This window comes from Schizosaccharomyces octosporus (assembly GCF_000150505.1).
Source record: "Schizosaccharomyces octosporus yFS286 unplaced genomic scaffold supercont6.3, whole genome shotgun sequence".
NCBI lineage: Eukaryota > Fungi > Ascomycota > Schizosaccharomycetes > Schizosaccharomycetales > Schizosaccharomycetaceae > Schizosaccharomyces > Schizosaccharomyces octosporus.
The window spans coordinates 1,827,774-1,848,199 of record NW_013185621.1 but is presented as its reverse complement, the minus strand read 5'-3'; the positions used below and the strand labels follow the sequence as shown (position 1 = coordinate 1,848,199).

The 20,426-nt window shown below is 36.6% G+C and overlaps 6 protein-coding genes across 6 annotated transcripts; 3 read left to right on the top strand and 3 right to left on the bottom strand.

The window, feature by feature from the left end:
- Positions 1-8: 8 nt before the first annotated feature.
- Positions 9-1,015, bottom strand: SOCG_01368 (zinc finger protein Sap62; the record flags this gene model as incomplete). Its single annotated transcript, XM_013164323.1, has 3 exons — positions 9-109; positions 163-604; positions 890-1,015. 3 exons carry the CDS (start codon positions 1,013-1,015, stop codon positions 9-11), a joined length of 669 nt encoding a protein of 222 aa, XP_013019777.1.
- Positions 1,016-1,138: 123 nt separating this feature from the next.
- Positions 1,139-2,476, top strand: SOCG_01367 (ribosomal protein subunit L34). Its single transcript, XM_013164322.1, has one exon. It carries the CDS (start codon positions 2,053-2,055, stop codon positions 2,377-2,379), a length of 327 nt encoding a protein of 108 aa, XP_013019776.1. The 5' UTR covers positions 1,139-2,052; the 3' UTR covers positions 2,380-2,476.
- Positions 2,464-5,308, bottom strand: SOCG_01366 (atypical/ABC1/ABC1-C protein kinase). Its single transcript, XM_013164321.1, has 2 exons — positions 4,062-5,308; positions 2,464-3,997 (listed from the first exon to the last, which is right to left on the bottom strand). Exons 1-2 carry the CDS (start codon positions 4,704-4,706, stop codon positions 2,549-2,551), a joined length of 2,094 nt encoding a protein of 697 aa, XP_013019775.1. The 5' UTR covers positions 4,707-5,308; the 3' UTR covers positions 2,464-2,548.
- A 523-nt stretch (positions 5,309-5,831) lies between these two features.
- Positions 5,832-7,301, top strand: SOCG_01365 (Sds3-like family protein Dep1; the record flags this gene model as incomplete). The annotated part of the gene is made up of 1 exon (XM_013164320.1): positions 5,832-7,301. One exon carries the CDS (start codon positions 5,832-5,834, stop codon positions 7,254-7,256), a length of 1,425 nt encoding a protein of 474 aa, XP_013019774.1. The 3' UTR covers positions 7,257-7,301.
- A 657-nt stretch (positions 7,302-7,958) lies between these two features.
- SOCG_01364 (DUF1162 domain-containing protein) lies at positions 7,959-17,590 on the top strand. The gene is made up of 3 exons (XM_013164319.1): positions 7,959-8,023; positions 8,083-8,195; positions 8,246-17,590. Exons 1-3 carry the CDS (start codon positions 8,002-8,004, stop codon positions 17,291-17,293), a joined length of 9,183 nt encoding a protein of 3,060 aa, XP_013019773.1. The 5' UTR covers positions 7,959-8,001; the 3' UTR covers positions 17,294-17,590.
- Positions 17,569-20,171, bottom strand: SOCG_01363 (ChAPs family protein). The gene is made up of 3 exons (XM_013164318.1): positions 20,076-20,171; positions 19,878-20,004; positions 17,569-19,711 (listed from the first exon to the last, which is right to left on the bottom strand). The coding sequence occupies exons 1-3, from the start codon at positions 20,105-20,107 to the stop codon at positions 17,915-17,917; spliced, it is 1,956 nt and encodes a 651-aa protein (XP_013019772.1). The 5' UTR covers positions 20,108-20,171; the 3' UTR covers positions 17,569-17,914.
- Between the last annotated feature and the right edge of the window lie 255 nt (positions 20,172-20,426).

Here is a 20,426-nt window from a genome sequence, read left to right as displayed (position 1 = left end):
TATAAAATTTATGATAGTTTATCCACGTTAAAAAAGAACTGAATTGTATAAGTTGGTGCATCCCAGTATGTCCAAAATCGGCCTGGAGAACGGTCAATTTCATGTGCATCTAAAAAAAAAGTTAGTAAGACTTAGCCATATATAACTAAATGTTTTACTTACTTATTTTGAAAGCAACAGATTCGTATGGTTCAGCTGCAATGACTAGATATTGGAATTTCCGATCAGGTGCTTCGACTCTCTGCTCATAAGCACTCATAATACGATATCTAGGTTTAACATTTACTTGGATATCTGGATATTTTAGTTGAAATCGAAGACCAAACTGGCCAGTGTCGGGGTCGCGAATTTTGGAAGCTTTATACCCGGGTCTCCCAATTTTCATTATATTTTTTCGTAGTGGCACCTGTGACTGAGATAATCCTGTTTGAACTACAGGAGCAGTCCTTTGTGCCTTTCTGTTTTCCATGGCATCTCTGCGTGCCAAATTGGTTTGATGCGCTTTACCTTGAGTATGCGTCAAATAAGAATTTTCGTTTGCATGCATCGTGAGACATAAACGACACTCATACGTTCCCAGGTGGTTTTTCATAAAGTAAGGATCCTACATCGTTAGCATACAAACATCCGTACAGAACCATTGTGTAAGCAAATAGCCAACACTTAGAAACCAATGTCTTTCTGGATAAAAAAGTCATAGCACATCTCAGCCAAATAATTCCTAGTGAATCGAAGAACCTCACATTGTCTCTTAGGTATAGACTCGGCAGCTGATGCTTCAATTTCAACAGGGTGATAGGTCGACATGATTCATCATAGAAAAGACATTCTGAGAAAAGAAGGCTTGTGACTAATTAAAGACAAATAAAGTACACACTAAAAAACATACCTTGGAAAGATCGATCGTTTCCAATGCCAACTTTTTAAGACGCTCGCGACGAGCTGCATTCGTTTCTTGATATCCAGCGACACCGCCTCCTCCAAAGCGGCTACCTGCACGATTTTGGTAATCCATTTTTTTTAAATATTAAATAGTCCTTGGATAAAGGTCAAAACAGAAGGAAGAAGCGATCCTCGTTTTTGCACTAGGGAACAAGCTGGAAAGCTATTTAATGACTCCGACCAATACATAATAATACTTACCGTAAAGAAAACTTCTACCTTAGTAAACAGTAAATTCGTCCAGGTTTTATTCGTGATTTTTCAAGACAGTTGTTAAAATAGTGTCGATTTTATTTCAATCAATTTTTTTGATTTGTTTGAATGGAAGAAGTAGAATGGTTTTCTGCAAAAAAACATGTTGTCTTCATTTGAGCATATATTATGTGCATCTCCAGTACATAGAAGATAAATATTCTTTCCTATTTCCTTCATCTCATTCTTAAGCACGGTATGCATAGCATATCTTTAAAAACTTCCTATTTTGGCTAGGAACATTACTTTCTTTTGTGCTTACTGTGGTAATTACCATCTCATATTGTAGCCATACAAGTAGGATAACTTTAAGTGAACTTCCAGTTGACAGAAAATGGAAAGTCGCTTTCTTAAAATAATGGACTTACAATGGCACTGATGTTGTCATGGTGTTTGTATCCTACTTGATCCAAAGGTTTACTTACGTTTCTAGCATTAAAGAGGAAGCGTAAAAATAGTATAGTTAGTTGCGATTGAAGAAAATAAATGATCATCCTAGTACCTTGTCAACCTACTAACACGCACAATATTAATCCTTCAAAAAAAAAGTTTCTTCTGGAGAGCACACACCCCCTAGAAAATTAAAAAATTAATGATAAAATAAAAAAAAGAAATAATTAAGATAAAAAAGGAGTAAAGGATTGGAAAAAGACTTTCAGTACAAGGTATATCCAACATTGTTGTCTGCTTAATTCTATTCCTCCGCCATATACCATCCTCACTGTGTGCTCAATCAAGCTGCCTGGAAAGAAAATTCTGATTTTTTAAAGGATTGGATGAATTTTTAATAAAAGAAGAAGAAGGATTGCTAATTTTTTATATTGAAGCTGTTTAATAGCCAGGCCTGACATACCTTTCATGTTGTTTCGTTCCTTCCAATCGCTCCTCCCTGGAGCAAGATGGGGTGGTCTTCTTAACTCTTTCTCTATGAAAAGAGCACAATTTCTTCCAAGTTTACAAGGACCCAATGGCGTAGGAAATGGACTTTTGCGCTCTTCATTCCCTACTTTCGAAGGAACAGGCGTGCAGCAACAAGTTCGATGGAAAACTATGGGAAACGAATATCAACCTTCGAACCGTAAAAGGAAAAGGAAGTTTGGATTTTTAGCCAGAATCCGTTCCGCCAGCGGTAGAAAAATATTGAGAAACCGTCGCAAAAAGGGTAGAATGTATCTAACCCATTAATCATTGCTTCCCCCCTTAAAACATGATATTTTTTTGTGTCTAATGAATTGTGCTTTATTTTCCTACTTCATATCTAGCGCTAGGTATACCTACTCAAAACAAATAATAATATTTTTATCTTGACTATGGTGAACTTCATTTTCTATTAAATACATGAATACTACAATCATTAGATGTTCGGAGAAATCATATCCGCCTTGATCCATTTCTCAACCGTCTCTTTGGATGTGCTTAGTAGTAAAAACTGTCTGGCTTCTAGAGCCAGCCATATTTTAATCATTGGACTTTTTATAGATATATCGCGCCTAGCAGAAGCAGCCCTCAAAAAGGGCGTTGCATTACTCAAAAGATCCATATCAGGGTATAATTGTCTACCTGCTCCTTCCATCAAAAGAATGGATAACACAGTGTTGGCAAAGTTAGCTTCTATGCGAACATGATGCTCTCTAGACATCGTCATGACTTCTTGTAAAATTGTTCCAATTTGAAGTGACTTTAGCGATAATGTGTTTTTCTGAATATTGTTTAATAGATGCTCCATCCTCAGAGCGAATATTTCTTTATTACGGACATGTTCTGTCTGTCGACTTCGTTCAACCATCAACAAGCCAGCTTCATACCCCTCGAAAGTTAAGACCGCTTGAAATAAGTCAATAAAATTTTGCAAGTCCTGCGGACTAAGCGTCGTAACAAGACCCGCATCCAAATAAGTCAGGAACGGATGATATCCTAAGTCTTGCAGGTATTGCATAGTCGATTCCCATTCTTCATTATTACTTGGCATCAAATTAGAGCATAACTCATTTTCAGAGACTTCCAAATCACGCGAAAATGTTGAGCCTTTCTTAAACCCAACTATTATGTTTCCGCTATGCAGATCTGCATGAGTAAAATTATCGAGGATAAGCATTTGAAATAAAGAACTGTTTCCAACATTTGCTAAAAGCTTATTGAAAGGTCCATCTTTATGACGAAGGAACATACTCAACGGAATACCAGGTATGAATTCTTCAACTAAGACTTGATCTTTGGTGTAATTCTCGTATACCATAGGGAATTCCACATATGGATTTTTGGAAAAATTTTTTCGAAATTGTATTAGATTATTCGCTTCATGGCGAAAGTCCAACTGTTGATTTAACATGTCCCCGAATACTTTTACTTCTTCTGGAAACGATAGCCATTTAATGGTAGGAATCAAGTCAAAAAAATAGGCAAATAATTCAAGGATTTTTAAGTCCAGAGAGATATTAAGTCCTACATTCGGATGTAGTACCTTGACAGCTACCTTTTTATGTAGGTCTTGAATCGGTTTTCGCTGGAAAGATAAGAGGTCCATTATTTTTTCTTTATTCGATGAAAAGGAAAAGTTTTGCTCTTTTAAAGCACAATCATGCTTTAAATTGGCAGTGTATACTTGAGCAATTGATCCAACTCCAATAGGTATGGGCTGAAAATCTTCAAAAACATCAGAAATTGAGCTGACATTGAAAGAATCTTTAATAACTTTTTCCGTATGTTCAAAACTGTGCGGTGTTACATGAGAATGAAATTTTGATAACTGATTGCAAAGATCTGGAGGAAACAAGTCGGTCCTCGTAGCAGCCCATTGCCCGAGCTAAAAGCATAAATTAGTAACATGAACTATTGAAAATGGTCTTTTGGGAGAGCCTATACCATACCTTTATAAAGGTAGCACCAGCTTTTTCAAGCTGACGCACCAACAATTTAACCCAAACAGAAAAGATTGCAGAAAAATAACTTTGGAAAGGACTTAAATAAAATAAGTATACAACGGGAGCAGTTAATGATACGGGAAAAAAAATTAGAAATAAATAGGTGATACGTCTGCACAATAGCAATACTAGTTTAATCTTCATGAAAAAACTTCTGTTGTGAATATCAGTCACTTTGTATTCCACTACTGGAGCTAAAGAAGGCTGCTGCTGACGTTTTTGATACAAATACTCCCACATTTTGTACGCAAAAACACAGCCTGAGAGAGCTACAGGAATGGTAATTAGTAAAGTAGGGAAAAGCCTATGATTTGAGTGTTGACCTCTAAAAGGGCTTAATTGGGTCGCATATTTCCTCATAAAAGCTGCCGGAGTTTGCTGAACTACATTTCTCAGACGAAGATGAGTAGAAGCCTGCAATACATTTTTAGAGGTACATGTTCTTTTCGTTTGGAACAAAATTGATCCTGTGGACGTAAAAGAAAAGAACTTTGACCTACAATTATATTTCGGTAAAGTCTTTAACGACACAAGGATGTTTTTCGGGGTTGCCAAGAGATATTTTGAATTAGTTTGAGCGGATAAAAACATAATGCAAGACTAGAATAGTTAATCATTTCCTTCTCAAAAGCCAGCAAATTGTGAAAGAATTGAAGAAATCGGAAATTCAATTTTTGATCCTTCAATCCCTAGGTCTCAAAAAAGTAGTAAAATTATCACTGTAAGTAAGTTTCAGAGAGTATCACAAAACATTAGATCTTGCAGGTTTTTGCCCAAATTGACATAGGACGACAACTTGATTGTTAGGATTACCAAAAAAAAAGAAAGGTAGACAGATGTTTAGCTTATTTTTTCTATGTATGACAACAAATTGTTTCTTAACGGATTGCTTGATGAGTTATCAACTCTTCTCTTATATGGTATGTTATGGTACTTGGTGAACAATTAAGTCATAATAGGTACTATAGAGAGTTCGTTCATTACTGCTAGAGCTTTGTAACAGCAATGTTTAGAAGTATTGAATAAGAAGAAAAAAAAGTAAAAAAAAACTTGTATGAATTTCTAATCAAAACCTTCAACTTTAGTTAAGTCTGTGCTCGATCGTTGTCCTGGTAATCACATCCCAATACATATTTGAGTAAATAATATATACTATGGCTTACAATTCTTCTGTACTCTTTGTAAACTAACTGACTTTGTCTTAGATACTGAATAAACTGGGCTATATAATAAACCTCTTTGCGTAAACACTAAAGGAACGACAATGGTTTCTTTTCCACCATATTTAATTAGTTCCAAAAGCCATTTTATTTATTTTATTAGGAACATATGTTAATTTACAGGTATTTGTTTGCTTATTGCATAAATTCTCTTGCTAACAAAAAATGTAAATAAACGGCAGTTATAAGAAAAACAACAGTGTTTTGGAATTTTGGGTATTTCTTTTCGTTCAACTTTTATAATATTTTTTTATTTCTAACGATATACATCTCGTATTTTATTTCTCTTATTTATTGAAAAGTGGTGATTTACTGCACGACAGTATTTTCGAAAATATGAAATTGTATGTCACCCATTCCACAACACAACCAATTTCATGAAAAAGCAGGAATCATAGCCAGAAATTTAGGAATTCAATCCTTTTTTGCTTACCATTTCTAAAGTCTCACACTTTAAGCGGATTGAGGATCCGATTTGAGGAATAGGGAATTCACTATGACTGAAAATTATTCACCTACCCTTGTCAATGCAGAAAATTTGGAAATGATAAACAAGAAGGGATCAGAACAGGAAAATAAATTGAAAACTGAACGTATGGAAGAATCACCAGCACCGAACCCTGAAATTGAAAATAAGGAGTCTGACAGCTTGGGCCCATTCACAAGTATTCAATCAGATTTACCAAAGTCCGAAGAAAACGTTCCTGTTGATTCAAACAATGAAGTTTCCAAAAATTCATCTATTGACATTCCTGAAAGGGGTTCACCAATTTTACCTGCGATACCTCAGTCGTCGAATGCTGAAAATGACGCTATTCGTGAAGAAATCACTACTCAAAATGAAGAAAATGAACAAGATAATCTGTCTGAAGCAGAAACTGTAATTTTTCAAGAGGAAGAGAACAATAATGCCAATCAAGCTCCTTCGATCCACGCACCCGGTACACAGCCCAACGTAAACAAAGAGGCTACGGAAGAACAATCGGAAGAGTTTAGCTACAAAAATAACAATGAGGGTGCATCTAATGGGTTATCTAAAGGAAATCTATCACAAAATGAAAACACAATAGCGGCAGAAGAAGCAGATGCTGCCGAAAAAGAAGAGGATGGTGATGAAGAAGAAGACGAAGAAGAAAAAGAAAATCCTAGGAAAATTGAAGCACAAGAGTCTTTTGGTAGGAAAAGAAGGCGAGTTGCCGCTTCACGCGCCAGGTATGGTGCGCGTGATGGCCGATCCAAACGAAATTCAGCAATTGAAGATCATGAAAGGGGTACCGAGCTGGACGGAGAGTCAGTTATGGAAGGTCGGCATGGGTTCGAACAACCTTCTGACCAGGATGCCGAAAAAACATTGAAGCGCAAAGAGGCATTTGAAGCTTTATCGGCTATAGAAAAGGAATTTGCAGTCCTACGGAATCGCATATACGGAAAGAGACTTTTGAAGCTTGAAGAACAAGAAGAGTTAATAAAAAATAAAAGACATCAACGATTTAATGCATGCGTCGAGCTGATTGTCGAACATAGAGACAATAGGATTCAACGGGCTACCGAACTTCTCAACAAGCAGTTGACTTCTATCCGAAATATGATGAATTTTGTATATTCACAAAGGCATTATCAGCTCCGTTTTGATAAACGGAAGCTGAGACAAATGTTATCTGCGAGTGTTGCTGCCAAATTTTATCGTTTGCTGAATAGACAACACTTATCTTATGATCCCATCGTTCAACTCCAAAAGCAGACTTCTTTCCGACAGAACGCTTTAATTAATAAACAAAGATTAGATTATGAAACTGCTATTCTTTGTGAATTGGACAATTTTGTCGGATTTCCAGCTGCCCCCATTATTGAACAGGCTTCCATGGATGACATACAGCAGGATCTAACCGATATGGGTGAATTGTATAGCAACGAAAGGTAGATACTTACAAGAGAAGCATGTTTGTATATAACTTTCTTTCTTTTTGTTTACGAGTTTTGACAGTGGAAACACTTATTTCAAGGATTCAATCTCCCTACCTTTTTTGCTGAAACTTTCTTGATAGCCTTGATTTTTGCTGTCGTTATCTGATATTCTCCAAAATCTTTCTGCCTTTTTGTATATAATTTTCACCAATTCTCTTTAGAGTTCGTACACGGATAGTCCGTTAAGGATTATTATTGATTATCTTTGTATGTATTTTGAATATCTCGCATGTTCAAAGTAACTTCGAAATACATATTTTATTTATTGCTGTCATGTTTTCGAAGGATAAAGAAGATCAGTTGGGAAAGCGTCAAACTATTGCATATTGTCTTGACAGATATGTGTTTACCATTCACATATTTCAGCGGTACGAAATACTCATCTTTTTAATGGAATTATTTTCTTTTTTGCTACCGGTTTGCGTTTCAATAATTAATTATTTTGCCAATTATTAATGGTATATTCATGACCCGTTTGTAGTGTATTTACTTACATCGTAACAAATATATAAATGTTTGCTTTCCTTTTTATTTTTTTGTAAATAGCAATCATCAATTAGTTAATCAAAGCGTATTTTGCATAAGAAATTCATGCATTGTAAATATCTTGTAAAGTAAACTCGCTCACTCATTGTTGTTATTTGGGTAATGACACAGAGGATAACCAAGCTTTAGCACTTCTTTCCGAGAGTGCCATCAAGATGTTAGAGGGTCTAATAGCAGGTATAATAAACATTAAATTAAAAAATTAATCCGAGGATATCTACTAATGGGTTGATTAGGACTCTTAAACAAGATATTGGGTTCCTATGTGGACAACCTGGACACCAAACAGCTGAATATCGGTGTCTGGGGTGGACATGTAAGTCTTCAAAATCTTGCAATTAAGCCAGAAGTAAGTGAAAGAGATTTATATAAAAGTAGTTTGTCTAACCATCTTGTCAGGCGTTGGACAAATTGGGTGTACCTATAAAAATCACCAGAGGATTCATAGGTAATTTCAACTTAGAAATGCCTTGGTCAGATTTACAAAAAAAATCTTTAAAAGTAAAAATTGAAGATATATACCTATTAATTCGGCCTCAAGGAAAAAGTTCATTTTCCGAACAAGAACTAAAAGAGTCACGCCAGGCTTTTAAGCAAGAACAACTTGATAGTTTTGAAATATTAAGAAAAAACTTTCGAGAAGCACTTGATGATGCGAATACTACCACGACGAACAGTAAAAAACAATCCCTCCTAGAGTTTATGATTGCTAAGTTAACTGCTAATCTCGAGATTTCAGTTGGCCGAGTGCATTTGCATTATGACGATGATTTAAGCGATTGCAAACACCCTTTTTCGTTAGGGGTTACTCTGAATTCGCTACGATTACATTCTACAGACGACGATTTTAAAGATTATTTATTACCTTCTGACCCCCTTCCCGAAAGTTGTATCCACAAGTATTTATTTGTTGATTATGTTTCTATTTATTATATAGATAAGTGCATGATACCTAGAACTTGCTCTCCCGAAGAGATCTTTGCCAAATTACGGCAAGCCATTCCCGATTGCATACGATCTCCGAAATTTGATTATATATTAAAACCAATGACAGTAAACGGTCACTTTGTTTTATTTCGACATCCTGATGATCAGATTATGCAGTTACGGGGCACTCTGTCGATTGACGAAATATCCTTTGCTCTAAGTGATGCCGAATTTAATAGTCTTTTAACTATGATAGATTATTTCAAGCTTATGTTGAGGCAACAGCTATATGTGCACTTCCGTCCCAAAGTAAGCCCGAAGGATGATCCTCTTGCTTGGTTTAGATACACTGCTCTAGTTGTTAAAGATTCCATCCACCAAAAGCAGAAGCAATGGGCTTGGAAGTATTTCAAATCTCGTCGTGATGATCGTGTACTGTATATGGATATAATCCGTAGAAGATATTTAAATGAGGAAGTTGATAGCGATGAAATTCATTTACAGAAAACAATTGAACAGAGGACGAACATTTATGATCTTCTCAAATATCGGTCCCGTGTTCATACTTCCCTCCTAAACGAAAAGAATCCTGATTATTTAAAGTTAAAAAAATCTGCTATTCAAGGCTGGTTTGATTGGGCAGCAGCACATATTCGAAAACCACGAGATAATGTTTCTGATACTCCTAGGTTCACTGAAGAAGAACAGAAACAGTTTTTTTCTTCTATAGAATGGAGTGGACAAGTTTATCCTAACAGCGTTGCACTGAACCCGGATACTTGTATTGCCGTCTTTAATATTTCCATTGACAGAGGAAGCTTTTCAATAATTTCAAAGTCTGAAAATAAGAATAGCATGATTATTCAACAGCGCTTCGAAGGATTTGAAACTGAATGCTTGGTTCGTCCACGATCTTTTAAACTAAAGGTTTCCTTACAGGATTTGGATGTATTGGATGGGGTTACCAATCCTAACTTCCCTCCTACTAAAGTTGTTTTCTGCAAGGATTCCGATGGTATTAAAGAAAGTAATTCGAAAATACCAGAAAATTATAGAGAACATTTGTTTTTCCTTTTATTCGATTCTTATTCTTTGGACTCAAAGGCTAGTTCGGTCTTATTGGTTCATCTTAGAACCCTCATTTTAGTTTACAATCGAACTTGTGTTGAGAGACTTATTGAATTTTTTCTACCATCTCGAACGAAACTCGAACATGTCACGGAATGGAGTTATTCAGCTGCTGCCAAGGTTATGAATCTAGCTAGACAAACGAGAGCCAGCCTAGATTATGCACTTGAACAGCATAAGACAGCAGATATGACTATCGACTTACAGGCTCCTCTAATTGTAGTTCGTCAAAAATGTTCGGATTATGATAGCCCTACTTTATTTCTCGATGTCGGTCGCATCGTCGCTCATACTCAGCTTGTAGATGATCAACTTATTGAGAAATTTCGTTGTCTGCAAAGCAAACAGATCAATTCCGAACTTATGGAACAATTAAAAAACTTAATGTACGATCGATTTGTCATTTCACTATATGAAACGAGGTGTTTAATAGCTCCAAACTACGATGTTGGGATGTCCTCTTTGTCAGTAGAATCTGATTATCACGTTTTAAAGGAGTGTTCTTTGGATATTAGTTTTGAGATATCCATTCTACAGAAAGCTACTAACCTAACCAAGTTTCGCGTGTTCAGTCATATGAAAAGTGCCGAAATTATGTTCACCGATGATCAATATCAAGTATTTACCAATATGATGAGTAATTTGCTACCCGATTTTCCAGCTATGGAAATACCATTTACGACTCAACAATTTCTTGATGCAGTCAAACCCCCTGAGTTTTATGATGCTTCAGAATCTTTTCAGCAAACATCACAAGATTTCTCAAATAAATTAACGAACACAAGGATAGTTGAGTTTATAGCTCAAGAGGTGTTTGCCTTTTACTTTACTGTTGATAGTGCCGTGTGCTCCATGTATTGGAGATTCAACGAGAAAGTAATTCCTATCATGCGTGCTTCGACTACTTTTGCAGTGGAGCTGGTTGTTCGAAAGTTTGACTATCATGTTCTAGTAACTCTTACGGACTTGACTATTAAAGAATTTACGTATCCTTCAGGAGTATGCAATAACGTCCTGGTGGAACCATCTTCAGATGCTATTGATGAAGCCTCTGGTAAGGTTATCATTAGTTATACGAGCATTGATGAGGATTCACCCGAGTTACAGCCAATTTACGAAGGCGTTAGGGTTACAATCGGCGTTGCGATATCCGATTTACGTCTTAATGTTGTACCTGCTGGTTTTATACTTATATATGATTACATTTTATGTACATTCACCCCTTTGTATAACGCTTATAAGGTAACTGAGGGAACGGATAATGGTGCAGCAAATGACGATAAATACCAAAACGTCGAAAAGTCAAGTATAAATGAGAATGCCAATTTGCGCCTTGATCGCGTTAATATCTATTTGTATGATAGAGAAGTCAGCTTTTCCATACTCAATCTGGAAAATCTGAAACTATATATGGAATTCCGAAATTCGTTTTCTCTTCAAGCTCATTTTTATAAAGCTGAGGTTCTAAATTGCTTAGATGGTTGCGCTACCCCTTCAAAAATATTATCAATTGATAATGAGGATTTATGCAATTTGCAATATGAAAGCTACGATGTTAACATGGAGAAAAATGGAGATCTACAGCAAGACTCGAGCTTAGATTTATCTCTAGGTCCCGTTACCTTAACTTTTGTAGAGGAATACTTTAATTCTCTGTACGGGTTTTTCATGAAATACAAAAAGCAAAAGGATCTTTATGACTCTGTTAAGTATGAATTATATTATAAATTATATGGAAAAGAAAATACCCGTACTTTCACAAAAACTGAATTTCATGTACGCAATCCTACGATTGTCTATGAGGGAATTGTTTCTCCCAATGAACAAGTCAGGTCTTCTATTTTTGTTAACGTTGGTTCCTTTTGTATAAGTAATGAAGCTCCAAAAGTTGACGATAATCAAAGGAAATCTCTGACCAAAATGGAGATTAATGCAATTAAAGTCTCTACATCACTTTCTAATGTCAAGCAGCGAATACAACTTTCAAAAAACTTTGATTTCAAGATCAATCTTAATTACGCAACGGATTTGAATACTCTTTCTAGTGTTCTCCAAATAGATGCAAAAACCCCCCATCTGGAGGTGGATATGTGTGATCCTCATCATGTACTTTTGTGGTCATTTTACAATGCTGTTACTGGCTTTACAAACCTGGATGTACATTATTCTGATAAACAGTTAAGGAATGAACTAGTGACAGCCTTGTCGAGGAATGGAACGATTAGGGCATTGACTTTACCTGAGATGACTTCTAATGAATTCTCGATAGTTGTACTCTATAACTTTCAAAAGATACGCTATAATGTTTTTACTGACGATGTATTTGAAAACCATACTAATTTGATGGCTCTACATACTATCATGGATTTCTCTCATTTACAAGCTGAGCAATATATGTATGCAAATGGTCGTAATTATACCGAGTTTTCAATTTTCGAAATACAATTTTATGATGTTAATAGAAGAGAACATCATATTTTAAACAAAACCTTTCAGTACCCTGACGAACACCACACGCTTCTTATAGGTTCACTTAATTATGTGACCCCCATGCCAAAGTCGAACTTGATTATTGAAGTGGACTCGGCGAAGGTATACGCTAACTTTGACTATCTGTATCCATTATGGTCCATTTTCGTTCATTGGCATCGCTCTTATTTAAACACACTGAAGTTTTTGAATAATAGAGCGTTGGTATCAAAAGAAGCCTCTACCCAAATAGAAGAATGTACGTTATTTTACAGGATCACATTCGTTGATTTATCCCTTCTGTTTTTTAAGGACATACAAGCCCCGGTGCCATATATTCTTCCTGTTAATTTTGGTGAACTATTGATAACCCAACAATCAATATTGGCTATAACCGCAAATAACGTTACTTTAAATGCTCAAACAATGGACAATACGTCGAACGTTAGTACTCAGTTAGTAGATCCGTTTGGATTTCGATTTGCGTACTCCTTGCATAAAGCCAGCAATATGCAGGTAATGTCTAACATATCATTGGATTTTGAAGCACTGATAATTCGATCTACGTATCCAGACTTGTTATTGTTAAAAAAAGTGTCACAAGATGTTTATAATTTCTACTATGCTTTATACGCGGTGCCCCTTAAAGAGGGAGAAGACTTGAAAGAAGAAGAAGTGGATGATCAAATATTTACGGATATTCCAACTGCGAATTCTTGCTCACTTTTTGGAATTAAGATTTGCAAAGAAGAATGTTCCCTGACGATAGATGGAATTCGGATCCTTTTGATTAGTCAATTGCACGATTTACCGATTATAAATTTGAATTTAAAACCCTTGAAAATTGATCTGAATGACTGGTCGTCTGAACTAAATTTGAATACCCATTTGGAACTTTTTATGAATTTTTATAATTTTGCTAACTCCCATTGGGAGCCGTTTTTAGAACCTTGGGCTTTTGGGTTTCATTTATCCCGAAACCCTATTACCTTTAAAAGTGCTCTTTATTTAATCTCAAGGAAGAAATTAGAACTGGTAATAACTTCTCAACTCTTGGAAACGCTAAATTTTGGGTTTTCAAAAGGAATTAATGAGAATTTGCCGGCTTCATCTAAAACAGATGCACCATACCGTATTCATAATCATACTGGACATACTTTGAGTATTTGGGCCGATTATGAAGGAAGTGATAATTCTTACGTGCGCAGATTAGAGGATGGAAAAGGAACCGATTGGAAGTTTGAAGAATGGCGGCAAATGCAAGATATCATGAAGCAAGACGGAAACAGATCATGCATAGGCATACATTTTGAAAATGGCGCCTTTCAAACTTTACGACGTATACAGGTGAACAAAGTGGGAGAGTATATCTTTCCACTTATATCTGAAAGTTCATCCGTAAAGCATTATATAGTCGTTGATGTTTCTTTAAGCAGAGAATATGTTAAGCATATCTCTTTGAGGTCTCCTTTATTATTGAAAAATGAAAGTATGATGGAAGTAGATATCATTTTGTGTGATTCGGATGGACATAGGAAATCGCCGATTTACACGATCCCCCCAAAAGAGGTCTGTAATCTACCTATTGAAGCCGCTTACGAGAATCTTATTCATATACGGCCAATTTCAGAATTTGGATATGCCTGGTCATTAGAACCTATAAATTGGAGACTTTTAGCCGAGAAGAAGAAAAGTACACTTTCGTGTTCCCAATTACATCAGGCTGATAAAGTTCCCTTTTGTCGATTCGCAGTGAACGCAGAATACAAAAACAAGCAGATCGCTTCGCATTATCCATACATGCACATAAACATAACTGCTTTACTAGAGTTAAGAAATTTGTTACCCATTGATATTCAGGTCAAAATCATCGATAAGGAAGCAAATTCAACTTGGATATCGAAGGTCGATGTTGGTAAATGCTCTTACGTTCATTCAGTTGACATGTCTCATGTTTTGCTTTTGCAAGTCCAAACGCCTAATTCTGAACTTGTTTCTAATTCATTTGCTACCATTGTTACTAATAATCCGGAAGTATACGAAAGAGATAAATACCTTACAGTGACACTTCAGGACGGAAGAAAAGTCAAGCTAGGTTTGAAATATGTTGAAGTTTACCCAGGAATTTTTCATATTGAAATTTTTAGTCCATACGTTGTGATTAATAAAACTAGGACGCCGTTAGCCATTGGTCCAAAAAGCGAATATAAAAAGTTCGCATTTTCTTCTGTTAAGCTTTCTGAGGGTAGCAATGACCAGGCAATTCCGTGTCTTTTTTCATATTGGAAAAATCATGGTAGCCGTCGGTGCCGTTTACAAAGTAATAACTCACAGTGGAGTGAGCCAATTAGCTTTGACGCAATTGGCAGTGTCTTCGAAGTCGAACTTCCCCATAAGTACCTTCATGATCTTGTTTACAAAGTTGGTGTATTTATTGAAACAGGACCTAATGGGTACTCAAATACAAAAGTTGTCACTATAGCATCAAGGTTCCTGATAATTAATAAAACCCGATGGATGCTCTCGATAGCTGAACCTAATGAAGAAGGTACAATGGAGGTTCAACCCAATCAAGAAGACTTTTTGAAGTATATAACAAAAGCGACATCTCCAATGATCCGAGTTTCCTGTAATGACTTTTTTGAATGGTCTTCACCATTTTGTATTGAGGAAATTGGCTCCATATATCTTCGTTTACCTACGATAGAAGGTGAAAGGCTAATAAGGGCCGAGATTACTTTAGATAGGGCGACTATTTTCATTTACTTCATAGAGGAAAACGGAGCATGGCCATTTTATATAAGGAATGAGACGAATCTAAACTTTAAGTTCTCACAGGTTAATATCGTTGATGAAGAGAGTAAAAAACGGAGCCAAGTTATCGAACAAAAGACACACAATTTGCCTTCACACAGTGAAATTAAATATTCTTGGGATTATCCGTCTTCGCTATCCAAGGAAATTGTTTTGCATAGTGGCTCAAACAAGTGTGTAACGACGTTGGCAGAAATTGGCTCTTTAACGCCTTTCAAAATAAAGGATGGATCTGGTGTTTCTACTTATATTTCAAGAGACATTATCGCAAGTGGTATTTCGAAAATTTTGATTCTAAAACCCACTGATATGGCTTCAGTAGTTGCGAAACCAAAGCTTTCAAGTAAGGTAGCTTGTGAAGAAACGGACTTCAGCTTAGAACAAGCCGACACTTATATAGATTTATCCGTTAAGTTTATAATGGAAGGAATTGGTATATCTCTTGTTTGTAGAAACACACAAGAACTAGCCTACATAACCTTTCATGGTGTTAATTTCTTTTTTACTGAGTCTAGTACTCTCCGAACCTTCAAACTGGATATCCGATGGATACAAGCCGATAATCAGTTGTATGGAGGTATTTATCCTTTACTTGTGTATCCTACCATTCTATCTCAGGAGGAAGCAATGAACGATAACTCTTTGCTCCCGACTTTTCATTCTATGGTAGCCTTGATGAAAAACGATACCTATGGTATCATGTACGTTAAATATGCTACGATATTACTGCAAGAACTCTCTATTGAAATTGACGAAGACTTTGCATTTGCTGCGGTTGAATTTATGAAAGATTCAATGCCTCAATCGTTTAAGTCGTCAGAAGATATAATGTTTGACACTAGCTTGTGTATACGTGTACCGAATGAATTTAGTTCTGATATGAAGGTGTATTTTGAAATTCTCAACTTGCAGCCAAGTCAACTTCACTTGTCTTTTGTGAGAACGGAGCGGATAAACAATGCAAACACATCGGTATCATCGCATAACCCCTTTGTCTTCTTTGTAAATATTTTGTCTATGGCGATTGGAAACATTAATGATGCACCTGTTCGTTTAAATGCTTTGATAATGGATAATGCTCATGTATCTTTGCGACGTTTGTTTGAGCTTGTCAGGAACCATTATGAACAAGAGATGCTTTTTCAAGTTCACAAAATTGTTGGCTCTGCTGACTTCTTAGGAAATCCCGTTGGCTTATTTACCACGATTACATCGGGTTTTGCTGACATATTTTACGAACCTTTTCATGGATTTATTATAAATGAAGGATCTTATGAACTTGGGATTGGGTTTGCTAAAGGAACTGCAAGTTTTGTTAAGAAAACAATATTTGGTTTAACTGACACCGTGACAAAGCTAGCAGGTACAATTTCAAGAAGTTTAAGTGTAATTACCATGGATCAAAAGTTTCAGACTCGTCGACGAACCGCACGTATACGGAATCGGCCGGTTCATCTTTTATACGGGGTTACGGCTGGTGCAACTTCATTTTACACCGGAGTTCGAAGTGGTCTTAGTGGATTAGCTCTTCAGCCTGTTTTAGGGGCAAGAAGAAATGGAGTTCCAGGATTTATGAAAGGTCTTGGTAAAGGTATGGTTGGAGTTACTACTAAGCCTCTCGTAGGTCTCTTTGATTTTGCATCAAGTATCACGGAAGGCGCCAGAAATACAACGACAGTATTTGACGAACGGAGCATTGAAAAAATAAGAATGTCAAGGCTAGTTCACAAGGACGGAGTTGTTCATCCGTTTGATTTGAGAGAAGCTCTGGGCCAGTATTGGTTGAAACATCTTGACAATGGGCGATACTTCAATGAATACTATAGGGCGCACATAGTCATCAAGAGTCAAAAGATTGTTATTCTAACTGACCGACGCGTTATGTTTGTTCGATCAAAGAGTTTACGATGTTCAAAAGAGTTTCCTCTTCGAAAACTACAAGATGTTGAATTAAGAGAAGACCTTAAAATAGCGCTGATCCTGAAAAAGGGTACTTGTTACGAATTTCGGGTTCCTCAGAGTACTGCCCGAGAATATATATTTCGGCAAATACGAGACGAGCTTAGTAGTTTACAGCATACTATTGCTTACGAACTCGAACTGTTATAAGACTTTTTTTAGAGTGAAAATTGATATGAGTCATCGCTTCCCAATGGGGCAGCTCACGATTTCCCGCAATGGTATACTTTCATTACACTTTTCTTATAACGATCAAGATTTAGGGACTACAAAATTTCTCCTTCGTTTTAACGTTTATGACTTTATTTTATTTATTTAATTATTCTATTCAATATTGGTTCCTATGTATTAGCACGTAGACTCCATTACTTTTGTGCTACATATTGCCAGATTGGATTACTTGAGTTTCAGATATCTTACATTTTGGTTTTTATATATCCATAATAAATACCTATAATTCACTGGAATTTCTATTCATGAGCGTAGTAACCAGAGAGTGTAACATAATAGTCTGTTAATCGATTTAAGCAAACCTTGTTTACATCTTAAAATATACCAAGTATCTGAAGATTGTTTATTAAGGCAGTAAAAGTTTTGTTATTTGTTCATTATATATGTATTTTACCTTTCGTAAGGAATGTAAAGGTCAGTATAGTTACTTAACCAACTTCTTTATTAAGGAACGTTGAGAACCCAATAAGACAGAGAAGGCTGTCTAAACGCGCAAAACCAGATATTGAAAAGAAGGTGAGGAAAACATTACAAAGAAAATTATAATTCATGTCCAGGGATCTGAAAAACAATTGCCCATTCGAAATAAAGCTTGTGAATCAAATTCAAGATATATGGATCCAATCTTGTGGAAGCCAATATGCTTTTCATTTTCAAAGCACCGTCTTGCATAATTCTATTTTTTATATGTTCTAACAAGAACGGAGAGTACTCTTGGTACCAGCGATAATTAGAAAGAGTCAGTTTAGCAATAGCAGTCAGTACCAATTCAATATTATTATCCTCAGCACAAATTATTAACATGGTTTTCCATGCTTTGAACGAGAACATATTTTCAAGACAGGCACAAAAAGCTTCAACAGCTTCAACGCGATGGTGTAGTCGGAAAGCTACTTCACCCAAGATTTCCCATTCCATTGGAGACTTACGGTAAACCAATCCCTGTGACCTAAAATGCGTATATTCAGCACGCCAGATAGTAAATACACGTAAGTCTTCATACAATACCATAAAAAGGTTATCCAACCATCGCTCACATAAGCGCTTGTTATGAACGCTCAAGTTCTGAGTAGAGCTGGTCATTATAGCCTCTGGTTTATCCAAGTGAGATTCATTGTCATTTCTCTGCTTAACTGAAGGTTCCTCTGTGGTTGGATCCTCTTTCTCATCTGGGTTAGGTTTGCCACTATTGTTTAACGATCGGTACTCTTCTTCCATAACGAAAACAGAGGAACGAATTCGGAGGAGCTCATCCCAGCCAATCTTTGAGCAGATAAGAGTTAATACTTCATAAACTCTTGCAAAGGTACCACGCAGGCTTGGAGAAGGGAGACGTGCAAGGTAAGGATCTACCATGTCCACTGAACCAGTTCGTCCATTTGCATTTTCACCTTCAAGCTCCTCTTTAGGGAAGCCAACAGGCAATGGAAGGTGAGCCTTTGCAGGAGGAGGAATAGGGTACACATCTCGTTCATAATAAGTGTACATAGGGCAAGAATTCAAGGCCAACAAAGCAGAATCAAAGTCTTCCAAATGAAGGTAGACTTCAGCCAAACATATCCACGGTAAAAATTCAGATGGAGAGGCATGAACGGCACGCTTAGCACTTGTCAAAGCAAGGTCATAACGCTCTTTGGAAACCAAGAACCTTGCTTGAACAACGAGTAAATCAGCAGACATTCTTTGTTTTTGTAAGGCTTCGTGCAACACACGAACAGCATGCACTTCATGATCCATGTACAGGTATAATTGAGCCAAAAGAACGGATACTTCAGGAGAATTGATATGCAATTTTTCTAAAGAATTTAGAGCGGCACTAAAACGGCAATTTTGACGAACGTATATAAAGAAACCTCGAACTAAATGATTGTTGACGTTTGTGGGTATGCGGATTTCGGGCGAAGAGCCCAGCATATGTCCCAAGGGAAAAAGTTCTTCGAAAGCTTCAAAAAAACGAAGCTCACTATCCGGATTGGGTATAGGGTTGAACTTGCGATGGCCAGTGAAACGAGAGTAGAGCTCATCGGAATAAAGCAAAGATCGAAGTATGGATGACATGTAGGTTTCAACCCACATGCGAACATCCATTTTGTGCTTTCGTCCATTTTCATCGATCGCATAAGTGTCTACACCACCAGGAACTTTTGCCTCAACACGAACGTCCAACCGAGAGAATGCATTATAACAGCAATATACACTATGACTTATAGACCAGGTTTGAGACTTAGTAAACCATTGCTGACTTTTGTCTAAGGAATACGAGAGAGTATTCAGATAAGCAGCCAAAGAAGCAGACGAAGAGGCATCGATTCCCGAAACAAAATGATACGTTCCAACCTAGTTGTGTTAGTATGAATTCCTCCAAATACAAGACGAGCTTCATATCCCCCGTTCACAACAATTATAACATTTCACATAAATGGGCATCTAAGAATCCAATTAAAGATCCTGTTCACATAGACTTGTATATTCAAGAAGAACTCGCTATACAGCCGACACATACCTCTTTTGACGGATTTCGACTGCCAACCTTTGTCGTATGAACGTGATCAGCCGGCCCCAACTCCTTGAATTGCGAAAGAGACTTGGAGCGAGCCTCTAGTGACTCATTGACGCGAGTTTCGAGAAACCTACGAGGTGCATTAGCATAAGTAGTGATTTGAATGCATTGGTTCGCTTTCAATATCTTTCAATCACGTACTCTGGAATATCTTTGAAAAATGAATCACTCATATACTCTTTTCCTTTAAGAACCGTAAATTCAATGGTTCCCTGATTGGTTTCTGTTAAGTTTCTAGCTGGCTGTGTAAAATGCAAACGTCAAAGTGCCAAATGAGCATCTGAATTAAAATAAGGAATTGAAGTGAAGCATGATAAGTATAATAGTGAGTTACAGTAAAAAGCAGTATATACCCAAGGATCTGAAGCGGGATAGTTGGTATCTAAGATAACGATACAAAACTGTTGCATTAATAAGCAAATAACATTTACCTGATTCTTTCGGATGAGAATTAAGATGGGAAGTAAAAAAGAGTCAGTTAAATTAATTAAC

What these genes read in the sequence shown, in the direction of transcription:
- SOCG_01363 (XM_013164318.1), bottom strand. Translation starts at nt 20,107, where the DNA reads ATGAGTGATTCATTTTTCAAAGATATTCCAGA. An exon ending in TTTTTCAAAGATATTCCAGA is followed by an intron (nt 20,005 to 20,075) that starts GTACGTGATTGA and finishes TGCACCTCGTAG; the next exon opens with GTTTCTCGAAACTCGCGTCA. An exon ending in GTCGAAATCCGTCAAAAGAG is followed by an intron (nt 19,712 to 19,877) that starts GTATGTGTCGGC and finishes TAACACAACTAG; the next exon opens with GTTGGAACGTATCATTTTGT.
- SOCG_01366 (XM_013164321.1), bottom strand. Translation starts at nt 4,706, where the DNA reads ATGTTTTTATCCGCTCAAACTAATTCAAAATATCTCTTGGCAACCCCG. An exon ending in CTGGTGCTACCTTTATAAAG is followed by an intron (nt 3,998 to 4,061) that starts GTATGGTATAGG and finishes TTATGCTTTTAG; the next exon opens with CTCGGGCAATGGGCTGCTAC.
- SOCG_01367 (XM_013164322.1), top strand. Translation starts at nt 2,053, where the DNA reads ATGTTGTTTCGTTCCTTCCAATCGCTCCTCCCTGGAGCAAGATGGGGT.
- SOCG_01364 (XM_013164319.1), top strand. Translation starts at nt 8,002, where the DNA reads ATGTTAGAGGGTCTAATAGCAG. An exon ending in GTTAGAGGGTCTAATAGCAG is followed by an intron (nt 8,024 to 8,082) that starts GTATAATAAACA and finishes TGGGTTGATTAG; the next exon opens with GACTCTTAAACAAGATATTG. An exon ending in ATCTTGCAATTAAGCCAGAA is followed by an intron (nt 8,196 to 8,245) that starts GTAAGTGAAAGA and finishes CCATCTTGTCAG; the next exon opens with GCGTTGGACAAATTGGGTGT.